The sequence below is a fragment of the Urocitellus parryii genome, chromosome 1 (assembly GCF_045843805.1).
Source record: "Urocitellus parryii isolate mUroPar1 chromosome 1, mUroPar1.hap1, whole genome shotgun sequence".
Classification (NCBI taxonomy): domain Eukaryota; kingdom Metazoa; phylum Chordata; class Mammalia; order Rodentia; family Sciuridae; genus Urocitellus; species Urocitellus parryii.
The window spans coordinates 95,565,787-95,584,837 of NC_135531.1; the positions used below are offsets into that span (position 1 = coordinate 95,565,787).

Genomic DNA, 19,051 nt, shown 5'->3' on the forward strand with positions numbered 1-19,051 from the left:
TATATGCAATAGTAATTACGGACACCTGGTGGCGCTGCAGGCTAAGCGTGTGGAAAAATGGGCTCAGCCAATGCCACAGACGCCAGTGAGCTGGAAATCAGAACTCTGAAGCTCCCCCAGTGAAGGAGGCATTTTAAGCAAGCTTCGGGAGACAGATCTTCAGACAAGGCATCCTTACAAGTGCACGTCAGATAGAAACATTTAACTCAAGATTATTTAACCAAATCATCTGAGTGGACTGTATACCGAGTTGAAGGAACTGCACTTTCTGGACGGATTTGAACAATGAAGACTGCTCTAGCAAAACCCCCGCAGAAAAGGCAAGTCATTTTTCCTGCTATACTGTTGTTTTTGTGGGGGGCTGACTCTAAGGCGATTAGATATTCCATTCCAGAAGAAACAGAAAGCGGCTACTCTGTGGCCAACCTGGCAAAAGATCTGGGGCTCAGGGTGGGGGAGCTGGCCACTCGGGGAGCACGAATCCATCACAAAGGCAGCAAACAGCTCTTGCAGCTTGATGTAAAAACCGGCAATTTGCTTCTACAGGAAAAACTAGACCGGGAGGTGCTGTGTGGGGCGACAGAACCCTGTGTATTGCATTTCCAACTGTTACTGGAAAACCCAGTGCAGTTGTTTCAAGTTGATGTGCATCTCACAGATGTAAATGACCATTCTCCAGAGTTCCTAGACAGGGAAATGATCCTTAGAATCCCAGAGAGCGCCCAGCCAGGGACTGTGTTTGCTTTGAAATCAGCTCAGGACTTGGACATGGGTAGCAACAGTGTTCAGAACTACACAATCAGCCCCAACTCCTATTTTCATGTTGCTATTCACAATCGCGGAGATGGCAGAAAATACCCAGAACTGGTGTTGGACAAAGCCCTGGACCGGGAGGAAGAGTCTGAGCTCAGTTTAACCCTCACAGCACTGGATGGTGGGGCGCCGCCCAGGTCTGGAACCGTCACAGTTCGCATTGAGGTGGTAGACATTAATGATAATGCCCCCGAATTTTTACAGTCCCTGTATGAGGTACAGGTTCCTGAGAACAGTCCCATAAACTCCTTAGTTCTAGTTGTCTCTGCGAAAGATTTAGATGCAGGAACTCATGGGAGTGTAGTCTATTCTTTATTTGAAGGTGACGGAATTTCTCAACCATTTGTAATACACGAAAAAACAGGAGAAATTCGTCTGCAAAGGGCATTGGATTTCGAGGCAACGCAATATTATAACGTGGAAATTGTAGCCACAGACAGTGGGGGCTTCTCAGGAAAATGCACAGTGGCCATAGAAGTGGTGGATGTGAATGACAATGCTCCTGAACTAACCATGTCGACACTCAGCAGCTCTATCCCAGAAAACTCCCCAGAGACTGTAGTTGCCATTTTCAGCGTTTCTGATCCAGATTCTGGGGACAATGGTAGGATGGTTTGCTCCATAGAAAACGATCTCCCCTTCTTCTTGAAGCCCACATTTGAAAACTTTTACACCTTGGTGACAGAGAGGCCACTGGACAGAGAGAGCAGAGCAGAGTACAACATCACCATCACAGTCACTGACTTGGGGTCACCTAGGTTGAATACCCAGCACAACATAACTGTTCTCATCTCAGACGTCAATGACAACGCCCCTGCCTTCACGCAAACGACATACACGCTGTTGGTGCACGAGAACAACAGCCCCGCCCTGCACATAGGCAGTGTCAGCGCCACAGACAGAGACTCAGGCACCAATGCCCAGATCACCTACTCGCTGCTGCCAAACCAGGACCCGCACCTGCCCCTCGCCTCGCTGGTCTCCATCAACGCAGACAATGGGCAGCTGTTTGCGCTGAGGGCGCTGGACTTCGAGGCCCTGCAGGCATTCGAGTTCCACGTGGGCGCCACAGATCAAGGCTCACCTGCGCTCAGCAGCCAGGCGCTGGTGCGAGTGGTGGTGCTGGACGACAATGACAACTCGCCCTTCGTGCTGTACCCAATGCAGAACGCCTCTGCGCCCTGCACTGAGCTGGTGCCCAGGGCGGCAGAGCAGGGCTACCTGGTCACCAAAGTGGTGGCAGTGGACGGAGACTCGGGCCAGAACGCCTGGCTGTCATACCAGCTGCTCAAGGCCACCGAGCCAGGGCTGTTTGGAGTGTGGGCGCACAATGGCGAGGTGCGCACCACCAGGCTGCTGAGCGAGCGCGACGCGGCCAGGCACAGGCTGGTGGTGCTGGTCAAGGACAATGGCGAGCCTCCGCTGTCTGCCAGCGTCACGCTGCACGTGCTGCTGGTGGATGGCTTCTCCCAGCCCTACCTGCCGCTCCCTGAAGAGGCGCCCGAGCGTGCGCAGGGGGACTCTCCCACTGTCTACTTGGTCATCGCCTTGGCTTCGGTGTCATCTCTCTTCCTCTTCTCTGTGCTGGTGTTCGTGGCGGTGAGACTGTGCAGGAGGCGCAGGGTGGACTCGCAGGGTGTCTATTCTATGCCTGAGGGTCACTTTCCTGGCCACCTGGTGGATATCACTGGTACAGGGACCCTGTCCCAGAGCTACCAGTATGAGGTTTGTTTGACCAGAGACTCTGGGGATAGTGACTTCAAGTTCCTGAAGCCTGTATATCCAATCCTACCTCCTCAGAGCGCTAGAGAAGAAAACTAGTAAAATGCCAATTTTCTGTAGTATGTTGGTTTCCTTAGATATCTGTTTATGTCGTAGTATTCTCTATCATTACCCATTTTTCGGATTAAAAGTTTGAGTAGGTCATGGAGGAAACGTTCTCTTTAAGATATAGGTTTGATTTGCCTCCCATTTGTTATTTGAAGTTTATGTTGTCTGATTTGGGGAAAATGAATTTTACTTTATTGCATTATTATACACTGCCATTCCAAATTTGTACATGGGTTTATTTTTCCTGATATTTTTTCCTGTTTTTTTTTATATTTCTCATTATAAACTGTCTTAATCAATTCAACTCTTAAATGTATTTTTCTGAAGTCCCACTCATTCTGTTTCATCCCACTCTAAGGATTTTTATGCTAAATGGAAAAATGTTTTATTCACTTTAATGCTTTTCAAAGGAATATATATATATATGATTGCAAGTCCAGGATGTGAGAAACATAATAAAAATACAACAATATCTACTCTTCCAGCTCTAAGCCCCATTGTCTAAAATTTTTTGAATAAACTTTTTAATTGCAGTATAGCAATTAATTAAAGAAAATGGGACTAAATATTCAGCTTGGTGTATTTCCACAAAGCAAATAGCACCAGAAACCTGAGGAAATGAAAAATTTGTAGTGCACTCTTTGCAAAGGACTCCTTATGGTCACTGCTAACCCAAGTGTAAACCAATATGCTGACTTTCCACAGCATAGTTTTGCCTCATTTAAATTTATATAAATGGAATAATAGAGTATAAATTACTTTGTGTCTAGTTGCTTTCACTCAATATTTATGAAATTTATTCCTATTGCTGCTGTTAAATATTTCCTTCTCATTGCTGTAATGTACTTCACTCTATGAGTATGCCAAAATTTATTAATTATCCTCTAGATGGATATATGATTTGGTGTACGGTCTGAAGATTATAAATAACACTGCTCTGAATGTTCTTGTACATATCTTTTGACAAGATGAATATATGAAGTTCTTTTGGACATGTACACCTGGGTGGTGGGTGGAATTGCTGCTCATGTAGTAGGCACATATTCAGTTAGTGGTTATTTCTCAAATTGGTTGAGCCATTTACACTATTGACAATGTGTGGATGTACCCATTCCTTCTTATTTTTGTCAACTTGTGGTATTGTCTGTTTTTTAAATTTTAGTCCATTAGCACTTTCAAATACTTTAAAAAAATCTTATAACATTTACTTCCTTAATATTAGTTAATATATTTATAATTGTTTTGGGTTGAATTGAGCTCCCATCCCTGCCATATGAAATCTGAAGTCCTACTACCTCAGAATGTGACCTTGTTCAGATATGGGGCCTACAAAGAGAGAATTACATTAATATTGGGTGGTTTGTGTAGGCCCTAAACCAATAAAAACTGGTCTCTTTATAAAAGTAAATTAGGATATGGAGAAAAGACAGACACATGTTGCACAGAGATGATCATGTCAAGTTGCTGGAATAAGATCATCATCTACAGGAAAGGAGAGAGTCTTCAGAATTTAAAAATCCTGACAACACCTTGACCTTAGACTTACATCCTCCAGAACTGTGAGAAAATAAATACCTGTCAGTTAAGCCACCCATTCTGATGCATTTGTTATGGCAATCCTACAAACTGTATGAGTAAGAATTTTTCAAACTTTTTTCTTTAGACAATTTACTGTTATGATTTCTGGGTACTGAACTAAAAAAACCCTTCAATTATTTGTTATTCATATAGCCTATATTATTATTTTAGGTACTTCTCTTGTCAAATTGAAAAGTCCATTTATTATCAATTAACAATAGCCTCACTGATTTTTTGTATGAATAAAATGCAGACATTCTTATTCTTTCTTCATAATGTCTCCCTTACATTTTACAATCTCCCTCTGTCTTTAAACACGTCTTGTCTATAGATATGTTTTAGAAACTGAAAATACGTATTTGAAATTTACTTTTTGTGACAATATAAATTATAATTCCCTACAATCAAATATTACCAAGAACACATTTTATCAAAACAAAGTTTGGGTTACTGACTCATTGTACTAATGAAAACTGCAGAAAATAGGAAACTGTGGATCACCTTAGTAACAGGGTTACTTTTGTACTACTTATAAAGGAGTTCTAGGATTTGAGTTTGTGATAGGAAATTTTGGAAAGGGTTTAAGGAAGTATGGGTTAGCTCTGGATTAGATGCTTTAAGAAAATGGGAAAGAAATGTATGATTAGCTATTTCACTAAATTTCATTGAGGAATTGAGGAGAACAAGGTGAAATGAAAGTATAATTGGTGAAAAAGCAACATTCACTCATATTTGCAAGGAAGTGGAGGTCTTTGGTCATTGTCCTGGTTTGAACAATATTCTTATTTTGGCTTGTGCTCAACCATGGAGTAATTTTATTTTCATCTTGCTCAATCAGAATCACCAAGGTCTTTTTTGATATTGGTGTTGGGTGAGATAGTTCATGTTCTGAATGGAGATCTTGACCTACCTGAGAGTGTCAGGACAGTCCCTGGTTATTAGTGGCTGATTCTCTCTCAAAATATTGTTCCTTATGTAGCCATAGTACTTGGGATAAGGACTATCATACCTACTCTTTGGATCTAACATTGTGCTTCCTGTGTTATTGAAAACAGAATGTTCCTAAAATCAAGATAAAATAGATTCACCTTTTAAACTTCTTAAGTTAACCCTATCTCATCTTCACAGTTTTTCAAAATCTCAATCATGAATTCAGCTTCTCATATTTCCTACTTGGAGCCTTCTATCTTTTTGCTTCTACTAGAATTAAATGTTCTCTGCATCTGTACCAAACTGCTCTCTGGTCTTCATTCTCTCCTACTTAATTTCATTGTGTGATGGGACCCTCATCCCCTTCTTTCCTTTTTCATTCCCTTCCTTTGCTATAGTACATCCTCAAATATAGTACATCCTCAAATCCTCTAAGAGTATGTATAGAAAAACTTACTGTGTATTTACACGCCTGAAAATGTACTTAGTTTTCCCTCCTACTCAATTGATGATTCAGTGGATAGAGAATTCTTGCTATGAAATTTAAAATCATTTATCTATTGATTATTTTTCTACAATTTTATAAGAAATCTCACCCAATATGATTCTTGTTCCTTTTTGTTCTCTCTCCTACATATAATATAAAAGTATATAAATTATATGTATATGCAAAATAATATATGTAATTTCTCTCTCCTTCCTTCCCTCTCAAATTTTAGGATTTTATCTATTAGGAGATTTGAATTTCACAATATTGTTATATTCTTTTTCATTCATTTTCTGAACCCTCATGTACTTATGTTTTCCCACAATTCATATATTTTTACCTCTAAGAAATTTCATTTCTACCATTATTCCATTAATAATTGTATCCCTAAGTTTATACTGTTATTTCTGAGATTTGAACTTGTCAGATTATTGAACATCTGTAATTATTTCTCTATGTGTCTTATATTAATGTTTGATTGTATTTACTTTATATTCTGATGTCTCTCACTTTGAGTTCATTCTAGTGAATTGTTAATTTTTGGTGTTATATTTAAATCCCTAGGAACTTTTTGATTGAATCTTTAATATGGTATCATTTCAGATGTTTTATAACTCACTTCATTTCTTGAATTATCTGTTTCCTACAGAGTACATTTTTCTTTTCCTTTCATTTCTTTCTTGTTCTTTTTTGATACAAATTAATTTTTTCTTATGTTTTGTTCTCCCCGGTTATCTGTTTATATGTAGGAAAGAACTGGATAGATTATTTAAAGCAGCTGATGTTTTATATATATTCTCTGCCTTTGTATTATAGGCTGGGCTCCACTCAGGCCTCTGTTAAGTAAAAATTCTGAGAAGGTGCTTTGTGAGAGGCAGTGCAGGGCCAGGTTTATAATATCAGATGTGACTTTTTGGTGGGCTGTGATGAATGGGCAGGGAGCTCTTTTCAAAAAGTGACCCTTGAAATGCCCAAATGCAAAAGACTCAAATCTGGGATTCCAAAATTTCCACTAAATATCTTATCTTCTCTGAACGATTCCTTTTTTTAAAGTTGTAATTGGACACAATACCTTTATTTAATTTCTCTTTATATGGTGCTAAGGATTAAGGAATGCACTATTTGGGTCATGTCAATAATCAGTAAATCTTAAGTGAAAGTAATAGACAACTAATAGATACCCTAATGCCAAGATTGCAGGAATGTTAGTATTATCTGAAAGAAAATTCCAAAACAGACTTCATGAAGTGCTTCAAAAATTATGAACATAGTTAAAATAAATGAAAAATAAATGAAATAATAAAATAAATGAAAAATCAAAACTCCAAATGAATTTTAAACAGAGTAAACCCAAAGAAATCCACACCAAGAGATAATCATATTCAAATATCTGAAAACCAAAAGTAACGGAAATACCTTGAAAACTGTGAGAAAAAAATGATACCTTATCTATAAGACAGTAACAGTTTGAATGACAGTAGATTTTTTTCAAAAACCATATAGGATAGCTGGCATGGTGGCACATAACTGTTATTCCCGCAACTTAGAAGGCTGAGGAAGGAGGATCACAAGTTTAATGCCAGCCTCCACAACTTAGTGAGATCCTTTCTAAAAATAAAAAATAAAAGGGTCTGGGGATGTTTTCAATGGTAGAGTGTTCCTGAGTCCAATCCCCCCTACTAAAAAATATTCAAATGCTAAAATAAAAGAACTGTTAATCCAAGATCTGATACCAAGTTTGAATATCCTCCAAAGATTTTATTGCTAGTAGACCTACTCATAAAAGAGGGGCTAAAGGAGGTTCTCCACAACCAAAGAAACAACTTTTAAAAATTAATTTCTTGCAGGTATACACAATGGAGAGGTTGACTGTCATGTCTTCATATATGTACATAGGAAAGGCATGTCAGATTCATTCCACTTTCTTTTCTTTTCCTATCCCCACTCCCTTCCCTTCATTCCCCTTTTCTCTTCTACTGAACTTCCATTTTCCACCCCAGACTCTCATGCTAAGTGAAATAAGCCAAACCCAAAAAACCAAAGGTTGAATTTTTCTCTGATATTTGGAAAGAAACAACTTTTTAAAAATGTGGTATTATTATTTTTTGTCAATTGACCTTTATTTTATTTATTTATATGCAGTGCTGAGAATTGAACCCAGTGATTCAGACATGCTAGGCAAGCGCTTTACCACTGAGCTACAACCCCAGTCCAGGAAACAACTTTTAAAAGGAATCTTAACACCACTGAGAAAAAAAGAAAGAGCACAGGAAATAAATATATAAGTAAATAAAATAAGACTTTCCTTCACTTTTTATGTTTTCCAAAGTATAGTGGATGATTATTCAAAATTGCTTGATGTAGTTCTAAATGTACATAGAGGAAATATCTAAGATGATTATATTATAAATTGAAAAGGGTAAAATGAAGTACATTTTCTCCACTTTAAATGGTAAAATGGTGACACTAGCAAACTAACGTGTGTGTGTGTGTGTGTGTATAAAATACGTAGAGCAACCAGTCAAAGAGATATACAAAGTGATACAATGAAAGGCATTATTTCATACCAAAATGAAATAATAAGGAAGTATTCTAATAATTCACAGGTAGTTAGGAAAAAGAGAAACAGAACTTCAGAAGTAAGTCTTTGCTTAGCTTGAATGAGGTCTTGGGTTTGATCCCTAGCACCACAAACAAAAGAAAACAAAACAAAAAGCAGAGATCAAACAGAAAAAAATAAAATAAAATGGCAGGCTCAAGCTCTAACATCAATAATTCTATTAAATGTAAATAGTTAAACACATTAAGGCAAAGATATTGAAAGGATGGGTTTAAGAAATCATGACTATATATGCTCTATAAAAACCTTCAAATATGATGATACAGGCAGACTAAAAGTGAAAATGGAAAAAATATTATAATAATATTAATAAGCAGTAATGGCTATATTAATGTCATATAGAGTTGCTATCAAAGAAAGAAAATTATAAGAGGTAGGATGATACATAATACAATGATAAAAGTAGAAAATGCAGGAATCCTAAATGTGTATACCTGAAAGCTTCGAGAAATGTGGAGCAAAAACTGACAGAATTAGGAGAAATAGACAAATCTACAGTTACAGTTGGAGACTTCCATGGCCTTCTCTCAATAACTATTTGATAAATTAGATAAATGAGTCAGAAAACTAGCAGAGATACAGAACTTATCAATAACATCAACCAATGACATCTCTATTTATAGAATATTCCATCTAACAAACACAGAATATAATTTTTTTCAAATGCTCACAGGATATATACATACCACATACTAGGTGGTAGAATAAACCTCAGCCAATTTAAAAGTAAAATCAGACAGAATGAATTTCCAAGTATAGTAGAGTCAAACAAAAAAATCAATAAAGGAAAGGCAACAGGAAAATATCCCCTTGGTCATACTTCTGAATAATCCATGAATCAAAGAATTGGTCTTGAGTGAAGTTTAAAAATTCACTAAGTTTGATGAAAATGAAAATATAACATAGCCAAATTTGAAGGTTGTTCATGTGTGGGGAGAGGAAGGTGAGAATATCTTTGCCTTCTGATTTATTTTTTCTGTGGGTCTCATATTGCTCTTTAAAATAGCCTATTGTTTTTTTATTTGTTTTAATTAGTTACCCATGACAGTACAATGATCTTCATATATCATATATTTGAATCAGGTGGGATATAATTTCTCATTTTTCTGAGTGTACAGGTTGCAGAATCACATTTGTTATGCAGTCACGTATATACACACAGCAATAATAATATCTATTTTATTCTGCTGTCTTTCCTTCCCCTTAGTCTATTGTTTTTTTAAATGGAGGCCTTACCTCTCATATAACAAACTCTATGACAACCCCATAGTAATTAATAAAATGTGTTATGTAGGATAAACAAAGATAAAAATGAAATACTTGAGCAGACATGTGATCACCTGATTTAAGACAATGATGTCACTTTAGAAATAATGGAGATCATCTTTTAGTAAATGGTGCAAAGTAATTTGGGTATTCACATGAAAAAAGTGACCCCAACATTATTCACTTGAAAAAAGTAATTTAAAATTAATTATAGCATTCAACATGCAAAGTATAGTTATTAGTTTGTGAAAATATATCACATAAGAATTTTTATGCCTTGGAATATGGAAAAGATTAACTAGTACACACAAACTATTAACTTTAAATAAAATATATTGACAAATCAGGCCAAATTAAATATTTCTTGATCAATGTCACCATAATAAATTTTAGATACAAGCATAGATCCCAACTACTATGTATAATCATTGAGCTCTTAAAATTATAAAAAGTAAAAGCATAGAGTGGGAAAAGATATTTGCAACACATGTGTCTGAAAAGATATTTCCAGAATATAGAAGATAAGTTCTCCAGACTAATAAGGAAACAGGAAAATGTCCCAAATAGCAAGAATTTCAAAAGAATGTATACTAATGACCAATAAATTTTTGAAAATGGGCATGATTTCTTGGGTGATTGCAAATGCTAATTAAAACCACAAATGATATTACCACACACTCAGTAGAGTGGTTAAAACTGAAAAGACAACACCAAATGTTGATAAGGATATGAAGAACCTGGAACTCTCATACTTGCTGGTATTACTCCAACTACTTTTGAAAAATAATTCATAATATTTACAAAATCTAAATATATATCTTGCATCAATGCACAACAATCTAAAGTCTATGAATATATTCAATATATTTTGTGGTAGTACACCCCCCCCCCCAAAAAAAAACCCTCAAAGCTGAAAAAACTCAAATTTTCAGCAACTGGAGAATGTACAACAATATCATGGTATATTCATACATCTGAATAAATACAAATCTACAAGAACAAAACAACTTAGAACAAGATGACACTGGTCATTTTACTTAATAGAATACTGAATGAAGGTCAACAACAGTAAAACTCTATAGCTTTATTGTATCAAAGTTCAAAAGAAGGCAGAGATAACTATGATAATAGAAATCAGGATAGTGCTTATCTTTTTGGAGGGAGGGTAAAAACAAATGAAATAAAGAGAGTTCTTGGGTCTTGGTAGTGTTTCAACTTTTAATCTAGAATATTTTTATAGAAGTGTATACTCTTTGTTAAAATTCGCTGAGTTGATATTCACTGTGGTATATTCATATATTTACATACGAAAGATTGGTCATATTCATTCCACTGTTACTGCCCAACCCATCCCGCCTTCCTCCCCTCCAACTGCTCTACTGATCTTTCCTCTAGTTTGATGGAATACACCTTTCTTCCAGACATTTTTCCATTAGCTTCTACATACAACAGCAAATATTCAAACTTTGACTTTGGAGGCTGAAGGAGAAAATTATTTACATGCCTTTGTCATTATATCAAAGAGTATTGTAATCTTATATATAAATAAAAAGAATGAGTGTGAAGTACATACGAGAGGACAAAAGGATATCAGTTAGCCAAAATCTTTCCCTATTTTTAATTTTTAAAAATGTACTTGCTTGTACACTTATGATTTGTGATATTTTATGTTGGCATGTTATACTTCAAAATGAAAGTTAATTTTGTGAATAGAAATTTTTGTAGATATCCATTATAATTTCTAAAATACAATCGAATTATAAACCCACAAGAAAAGTTTCTTCAAAAGAAACTTTCATGTTCTCTAAAAGAAAATGAAGAGATACTCATATATCACATCAGTCTGTTCTTACAGTATTCTTTCACTGAAAATCAACTCAGAAAACGTTTATTTAGAACATCTAATAACTAGGATATAAAATTAATAGTACTTTTGTGATTAAAACTTTCCTAATACACACCAGATTTAGAATTTGATCTGAAATGCAAATATTATATGCAATAATAAGTAAGGACGCCTGGTGGCGCTGCAGGTTAAGCGTGTGAATAATGGGCTCTGGATGCCACGGACGCCATTGAGCTGGGAATCAGAACTCTGAAAGCTCCACAAAAGAAGGCAGCATTTTAGATGAACTCCAAGAGACGGATCTTCGAAGAACTAATCGTCCTAAGTGCATGCCAGAAAAAAATATTTAACTCAAGTTTATTTAACTAAATCATCTGAGTGGATTGTATACCGGGTTGAAGGAACTGCACCTTCTGGACGGATTTGAACAATGCAGACTGCTCTAGCAAAACCCCCTCAGAAAAGGCAAGTCATTTTTCTTGCTATACTGTTGTTTTTATGGGGGGCTGACTCTAAGGCGATTAGATATTCCATTCCAGAAGAAACAGAAAGCGGCTACTCTGTGGCCAACCTGGCAAAAGATCTGGGGCTCAGGGTGGGGGAGCTGGCCACTCGGGGAGCACGAATCCATCACAAAGGCAGCAAACAGCTCTTGCAGCTTGATGTAAAAACCGGCAATTTGCTTCTACAGGAAAAACTAGACCGGGAGGTGCTGTGTGGGGCGACAGAACCCTGTGTATTGCATTTCCAGCTGTTACTGGAAAACCCAGTGCAGTTGTTTCAAATTGATGTGCAACTCATAGATGTAAATGACCATTCTCCAGAGTTCCTAGACAGGGAAATGATCCTTAGAATCCCAGAGAGCGTCCAGCCAGGGTCTGTGTTTGCTTTGAAATCAGCTCAGGACTTGGACATGGGTAGCAACAGTGTTCAGAACTACACAATCAGCCCCAACTCCTATTTTCGTGTTGCTACTCACAACCGCGGTGATGGAAGAAAATACCCAGAGCTGGTATTGGGCAAAGCCCTGGACCGGGAGGAAGAGCCTGAGCTCAGTTTAACTATCACAGCACTGGATGGTGGGGCGCCGCCCAGGTCTGGGACTGTCACAGTTCGCATTGAAGTGATAGACATCAATGATAATTCCCCCGAATTTTTACAGTCCCTGTATGAGGCACAGGTTCCTGAGAACAGTCCCATAAACTCATTAGTTCTTGTTGTCTCTGCTCGAGATATAGATGCAGGAACTTATGGGAGTGTATCCTACTCTTTACTAGAAGGTGATGAAGTTTCTCAACCATTTGTAATACACGAAAAAACAGGAGAAATTCATCTGCAAAGAGCATTGGATTTTGAAGCAACCCAACATTATATCATAGAAATTGAAGCAACAGATGGCGGAGGCCTTGTGGGAAAATGCACAGTGGCCATAGAAGTGGTGGATGTGAATGACAATGCTCCTGAACTAACCATGTCCACACTCAGCAGCTCTATCCCAGAAAACTCCCCAGAGACTGTAGTTGCCATTTTCAGCGTTTCTGATCCAGACTCTGGGGACAATGGTAGGATGGTTTGCTCCATAGAAAACGATCTCCCCTTCTTCTTGAAACCCACATTTAAGAACTTTTATACCTTGGTGACAGAGAGGCCACTGGACAGAGAGAGCAGAGCAGAGTACAACATCACCATCACAGTCACTGACTTGGGGTCACCTAGGTTGAATACCGAGTACAGCATAACTGTTGTCATCTCTGACGTTAACGACAACGCCCCTGACTTTACACAAACCTCCTATACGCTGTTAGTGCGCGAGAACAACAGCCCTGCCCTACACATAGGCAGTGTCAGCGCCACAGACAGAGACTCAGGCACCAATGCCCAGATCACCTACTCGCTGCTGCCAAACCAGGACCCGCACCTGCCCCTCACCTCGCTAGTCTCCATCAACGCAGATAATGGGCAGCTGTTCGCGCTGAGGGCGCTGGACTTCGAGGCCCTGCAGGAATTCGAGTTCCGCGTGGGCGCCACAGACCAAGGCTCACCCGCGCTCAGCAGCCAGGCGCTGGTGCGAGTGGTGGTGCTGGACGACAATGACAACTCGCCCTTCTTGCTGTACCCAATGCAGAACGCCTCTGCGCCCTGCACTGAGCTGGTGCCCAGGGCGGCAGAGCAGGGCTACCTGGTCACCAAAGTGGTGGCAGTGGATGGAGACTCGGGTCAGAACGCCTGGCTGTCATACCAGCTGCTCAAGGCCACGGAGCCAGGGCTGTTTGGCGTGTGGGCGCACAATGGCGAGGTGCGCACCGCTAGGCTGCTGAGTGAGCGCGACGCGGCCAGGCACAGGCTGGTGGTGCTGGTCAAGGACAATGGCGAGCCTCCGCTCTCTGCCAGCGTCACGCTGCACGTGCTGCTGGTGGATGGCTTCTCCCAGCCCTACCTGCCGCTCCCGGAAGCGCCGCCCGAGCGTGCGCAGGGGGACTCGCTCACTGTCTACTTGGTCATCGCCTTGGCCTCTGTGTCATCGCTCTTCCTCTTCTCTGTGCTGGTGTTCGTGGTTGTGAGGCTGTGCAGGAGGCGCAGGGCGGCGCCGCTGGGTGTCTGCTCTATGCCTGAGGGCCACTTTCCTGGACACCTGGTGGATGTTAGTGGCACTGGGACCTTGTCCCAGAGCTACCAGTATGAGGTGTGTCTTGCTGGAAACTCTGGGTCTGGTGAGTTCAAATTCCTGAAACCAATATTCCCCAATCTCTTGCTTCAGAACACTGGGAACTAAGGAAAACCCCCAAATAACTTTTATAGTTTTGTATTTAATTAATTATTGTATTTGTTTCAGTTAATCTATTAATCTGGGCAACTATTCTTACAATACCTTTCTCAAATATTGATAGCACTATACCAACAATATTCTTTCTCTGGTAGTGCTTAATATATTTTTTGTGTATGGTTGGTATTCATTATAATTAGCATTTAAATGACACTATTTATGAGTATGTGTTTTCTCCCCATTTGACCTTCTTGGTGAATACTATTTATCTAAGTAGAAATTACTCAAATAGTGCTCAAATTTTATTTTTAGCAACTTCTTAAATTAGTTAATATTAAAGCTTTTATGAAACCTTTAATTGTTATTACTTGTAGTGCCAGTGTTTACCATATAACTTCCTCTTTCAGCTCTAGAGTGTTTGAAATTTTGTTTTATTTCATTGGTGCTGGGTATAGATGCTCAAATTTCCTGCATGCTAATCAAGCACGTATTCCACTGATCTTGACACCCAGGTGAAATTCTTTATATTTATCTTGGCATTTCTCATTGAGTACACTACCAACTTAAGCTCTCTGAAGAAATGTAAGCATGATACTTAGCATAATTTTTTTCTCCCAAATTGTATATAAATATTTACTTTGTTAAAATGTCTCTATACTAAAACTGTGGCCTGTTATGAGCAACACATGTTAGAGATTATCTTAAACATTTGGTTACTGCATATCTACTGCATTATATTTTCATAAACATTAATATTAAATTAAAAATAATTCTCATCTACAAATACTAAAGAGAACATCTTTGTAATGTCTTATTTGTTTCACTAATGAAACTGTTAAGGGGCTGAGGGCATGACCCAATGGTAGAGCAGGCATGCATATATGCTAAGTCTGGTTTCAATTCCCAGCACCAAAGCAAAAAAAAAATTTTTTTTTAGAAATTCTGTTAAAGAACATCTTGGTATAATTCTTTAAAAAATAATCTTAGAATCTGAAATAAGCCCGAAGCTTCTCCAAAGAATTTGGGACTCCTGAGGGCATCATATATGTCCTTACCCTTTCCTTTTGGCCCATAAATACAAGTTTAAGTGTAGGAGACTTTTGTTTGTCATTCTCACCACTAGGTATGCACTAACCAAATAAGTAATGTAATATCTAACATCATATATTAAAATAAGTAATATTTTATTTCTGAATACATTGGAACAGTAATTAATTTACCTGAATTATAATTGTTTTTGTTGCATTCAATAAGCCAAGTAGGTGAATTATGTGATTTCTAACTAGTAAATTTATATGAATAAAACTATAAGAAAATTTCTTTGGAATTTTGGCAAAACATGAACAATTGAAAAGCTTGCTATAATCTAAACACATTTGTGTTTTAATCTCAAATATCATTCTACTGGAGTTTACAGTACATGAATTTTTCCCCCGAGTTACTCTTTTTTTCCCCTAAGGATAAAATGAAATAAAAAAGGTAAATTACTTAACATTTGTTATTCTTGAAATATAATTTTCCAATTTAAGTTAGGAAGAGAGAAAAGTGAGAAAAGAAACACAAACATGTAAGATACAAATATAGAAGTCAATGGTAACGACTTCTCCATTTATTAGAAATTTAAATTAAATAGTTTTTATTTATGATAATAAGAAATAGGGTTGAAGGTTTTACCAATATATTGCAACACAAAAAAATCCAAGTTCATTTTTGTTTATGCTAGGTTAGTCTAATTTATATATGCCGCAGTCTGGCTGGGCACAATTCAGGAGCTACTTGTCAAACGAAACAAACTTTATTTTTAAAACTACAAACGCCAAACAAAACAGCTCCTCAGGAAAAACCCTCAGAGCCCAACTGCCACCACCGGCTTCCACAAGCCTCTCCCACACACCAACCACCACCTCCCCCAATCCTCCTGCTCTTGAGGCCGATTGGCTAGGTCGCATGGGCGGAGCCAAAGAAGTCCCCCAATGAGCAGTTCCGTAGTCTGAAGGGCAGGGAAACAGCCCAATGAACATGACCGCAGAGGATCCAATCAGCTAGATGTTGCTGGGGCCACTGTGAGCCAATCATCAGCTGGCAGCTTGAAGGGCAGGGAAACAGCCCAATGAACATGACTGCAGAGGAGCCAATCAGCTAGATGTTGCTGGGGCCACTGTGAGCCAATCATCAGCTGGCAGCTTGAAGGGCAGGGAAACAGCCCAATGAACATCACCGCAGAGGAGCCAATCAGCTAGATGTTGCTGGGGCCACTGTGAGCCAATCATCAGCCGGCAGCTGGAAGTTTGCTGGGGCCCCTTTGGCTGTGGCTCTCAACATATATAATCACATAAATGACACTGGACAAATAAACACCCATTCCACTTTATCCTTAGAAAAAGAATAGATCATTCCTTACCAATAAGAGCCCATTACAAGGCTACAGAACAGTTCAACTTTTTGATTCACTAATTGGAATTTAGCAGTAAACACTGTAAAATTTCACAACATGATATACCTCATAAAATGTGCCAGTTTGATGGCCACAGGAAAAAAAATAGAGAATGGAAGAAAAATATCTTAATAATAACACCCATTTAAACATTTTTTGTCTCTCAAATATACACAACTTTTGTAATTCCTTTGCTGTTGTTTTAGGCACAGCATGTAGTGAGTTCAATGCATTCTTTTTGGGAAGCAAATAGCACAGATCACTCAGATTGTCTCTTCATAATCAAAAGTTGCAAAAATGTATTTTTTAAAGTGTTAAGTTAAAACTCATGAATACATTTGATGGAATTGTGCTTCCAGGTTAGATGGATTATCTGGCAGCAAAAAGCAACCATGAAAATTGGCTAAATATCAGAAATTACCTCTCTACATCAACAGAGGTCAGATGATAGGATAAGAAATGAGTGGCTCAGGATTTCTGAAAAGAATGCTTTGGGATGAGAACTAAGTCCTACAGTCAGTTTTCTTCCAAGGAAATTTGCTAAGTCAGGAAACAACAGATTCTTAACAGGGACAGACTAACTTCCATAGCCTTTAGTAGTCTGTAAGATTCAAGCTCAGGATCAGTTTCCCCATTCAGGTCACTTGTCAAACTCAGCACATTCCAGGGCAGAAGTCTAAAAACCTAAGTGGAAAATTCTTAGAAAGCAGGATGAAATTTTCTTTACTATTTGAAGATTAGAGTTTGGGATCTGCCATGAGAAGAGGCATAGAAAATATACCAATTTTTCAATTGACAATTCTGTAGACAAGGTACTTTTTAGGATAGTAAGGAACCTTGACTAAACTAAGTGCCTTTCACTTTAGCCCAATTTGACTAGTTAGAGTTCTATCAGGCCAACAGAGGAAAAAGTGAACCCTCCTGGTTCAATATCACTTTGATCCTGGACATCTTTTTACATAAATATCGAGAATTCAGTAAAAAGTTACAAGCCATCTACACACAAAACTGGATGATCTGAGTAAAATCAAGAGAAAAAACACAAAACAAATGACTTCCAGATAATCTAGATAGTAGAATTAATGTTAGAATAAGCATGAACAATAGAGAAAATAGACGTAAAGAGAATTTCACCTGACAATTGAAATCTTAAAATGGACACTCATTCTTTAGCTGCAAAATTATAATATTTGATGTAAAACTGTTGAAATAGTTTAATGTCATAGATATAAAAGACTACAGGATTAGTGGAAGTGAGATAGATCAATATAAAATATTCAAATAGGAACCCAAAAATAATGAAAAACAACATTAATGAAAAACTCAAACTTACATATGATTATAATCCTAGAAGGATAAGAGGGAATAGAGTGGTAATAAGCAGTATTTGAACAGTTAATGACCAAGAATTTTCCAAAATTGTGTCTTTAAGTCTTCAAGATACTTAGAGAAACCCAATCAGGATAAAAATTTTTTAAAAGTCCAAAAATCAAAACCAAAAGTCAAGATACAAGTCAAAGAGAAAAAAAAATCTCAAAAGCTATCACCTAAAATATCACATATTACTTTTAAAGAAGCATCGGTAAAACTAACCTTCAACGTGTGTGCTGAAACCAAAAGAAAAAAGAATAGCTTTTAAAGACAAGAAAATTATTAATAGACTATAATTCTATCACCAGCAAACATTTCCCTCAGCAATGAAGTTGTCAAAGAAACAAAAACTGAGAGAATTAATCACAGTCACACCTGCACTAGTAGAAATACTTCCAGTGGAATTCATTTAGGCAGAAAGAAAACAGTTCTAAAAGGATCACAGATTTGCAGGAAGAAATAAAAAGACAGGAAGGGTAAATATAAATGAGTATTGATTTAATGTTGATTATACTGGGCACTATTAGTAGTTTCTTTAAGGATTTAAAATATGCATTAAATTTAAGTTCATAACAACAACAACAATGTGAAAGGTAGAGGCACAGATTTGGAGAGTCCTAATGTTTTAATCAAAATTATGGTGATATTCAGATCAATAATTTCTATTAGATTCTTATAGTTCAAAGATCATGCTGTGATTTCTTGAATAGCCTCTTAAAGAATAACTAAAAAAACTATTTGATGGGAAATTTTTATATAACAAATATTTGAATACCAAAAGAAGAACAAAATTTCTGGGATAAGTAAAAAAATAATTAGATGTTAATTATAAATGGGAAGATATCAAATATTACATTAATAATACAATTAAGCTAACAGTATTGTGCCGATGTCTTGGGGGGTACCAGAATCAGGAGGCACCACACAGCTTTGTAGGTTCAAACAGCAATTCTTTATTCCTGATCTCACACCAGCCTCCACACACGTTCAGGGGCAGTCTCATTCTGCCCTCATAATTCACCTACTCCACGAGGCTTTTTCCAAATCCCATTTTAATCTCATGAGAACGCAACAGGAACAAGCAGCAGGAACACCCTAATCCCAGCAGCAAT

At 37.7% G+C, this 19,051-nt stretch overlaps 2 protein-coding genes across 2 annotated transcripts; both read left to right on the top strand.

Annotated features, from left to right (window-relative positions):
• Positions 1–232: 232 nt before the first annotated feature.
• On the top strand, positions 233–2,634 carry LOC113179760 (protocadherin beta-5-like). Its single transcript, XM_026384494.2, has one exon. It carries the CDS (start codon positions 286–288, stop codon positions 2,632–2,634), a length of 2,349 nt encoding a protein of 782 aa, XP_026240279.2. The 5' UTR covers positions 233–285.
• A 9,166-nt stretch (positions 2,635–11,800) lies between these two features.
• Positions 11,801–14,143, top strand: LOC113179761 (protocadherin beta-5-like). Its single transcript, XM_077796555.1, has one exon. It carries the CDS (start codon positions 11,801–11,803, stop codon positions 14,141–14,143), a length of 2,343 nt encoding a protein of 780 aa, XP_077652681.1.
• The last annotated feature ends 4,908 nt before the right edge of the window (positions 14,144–19,051 follow it).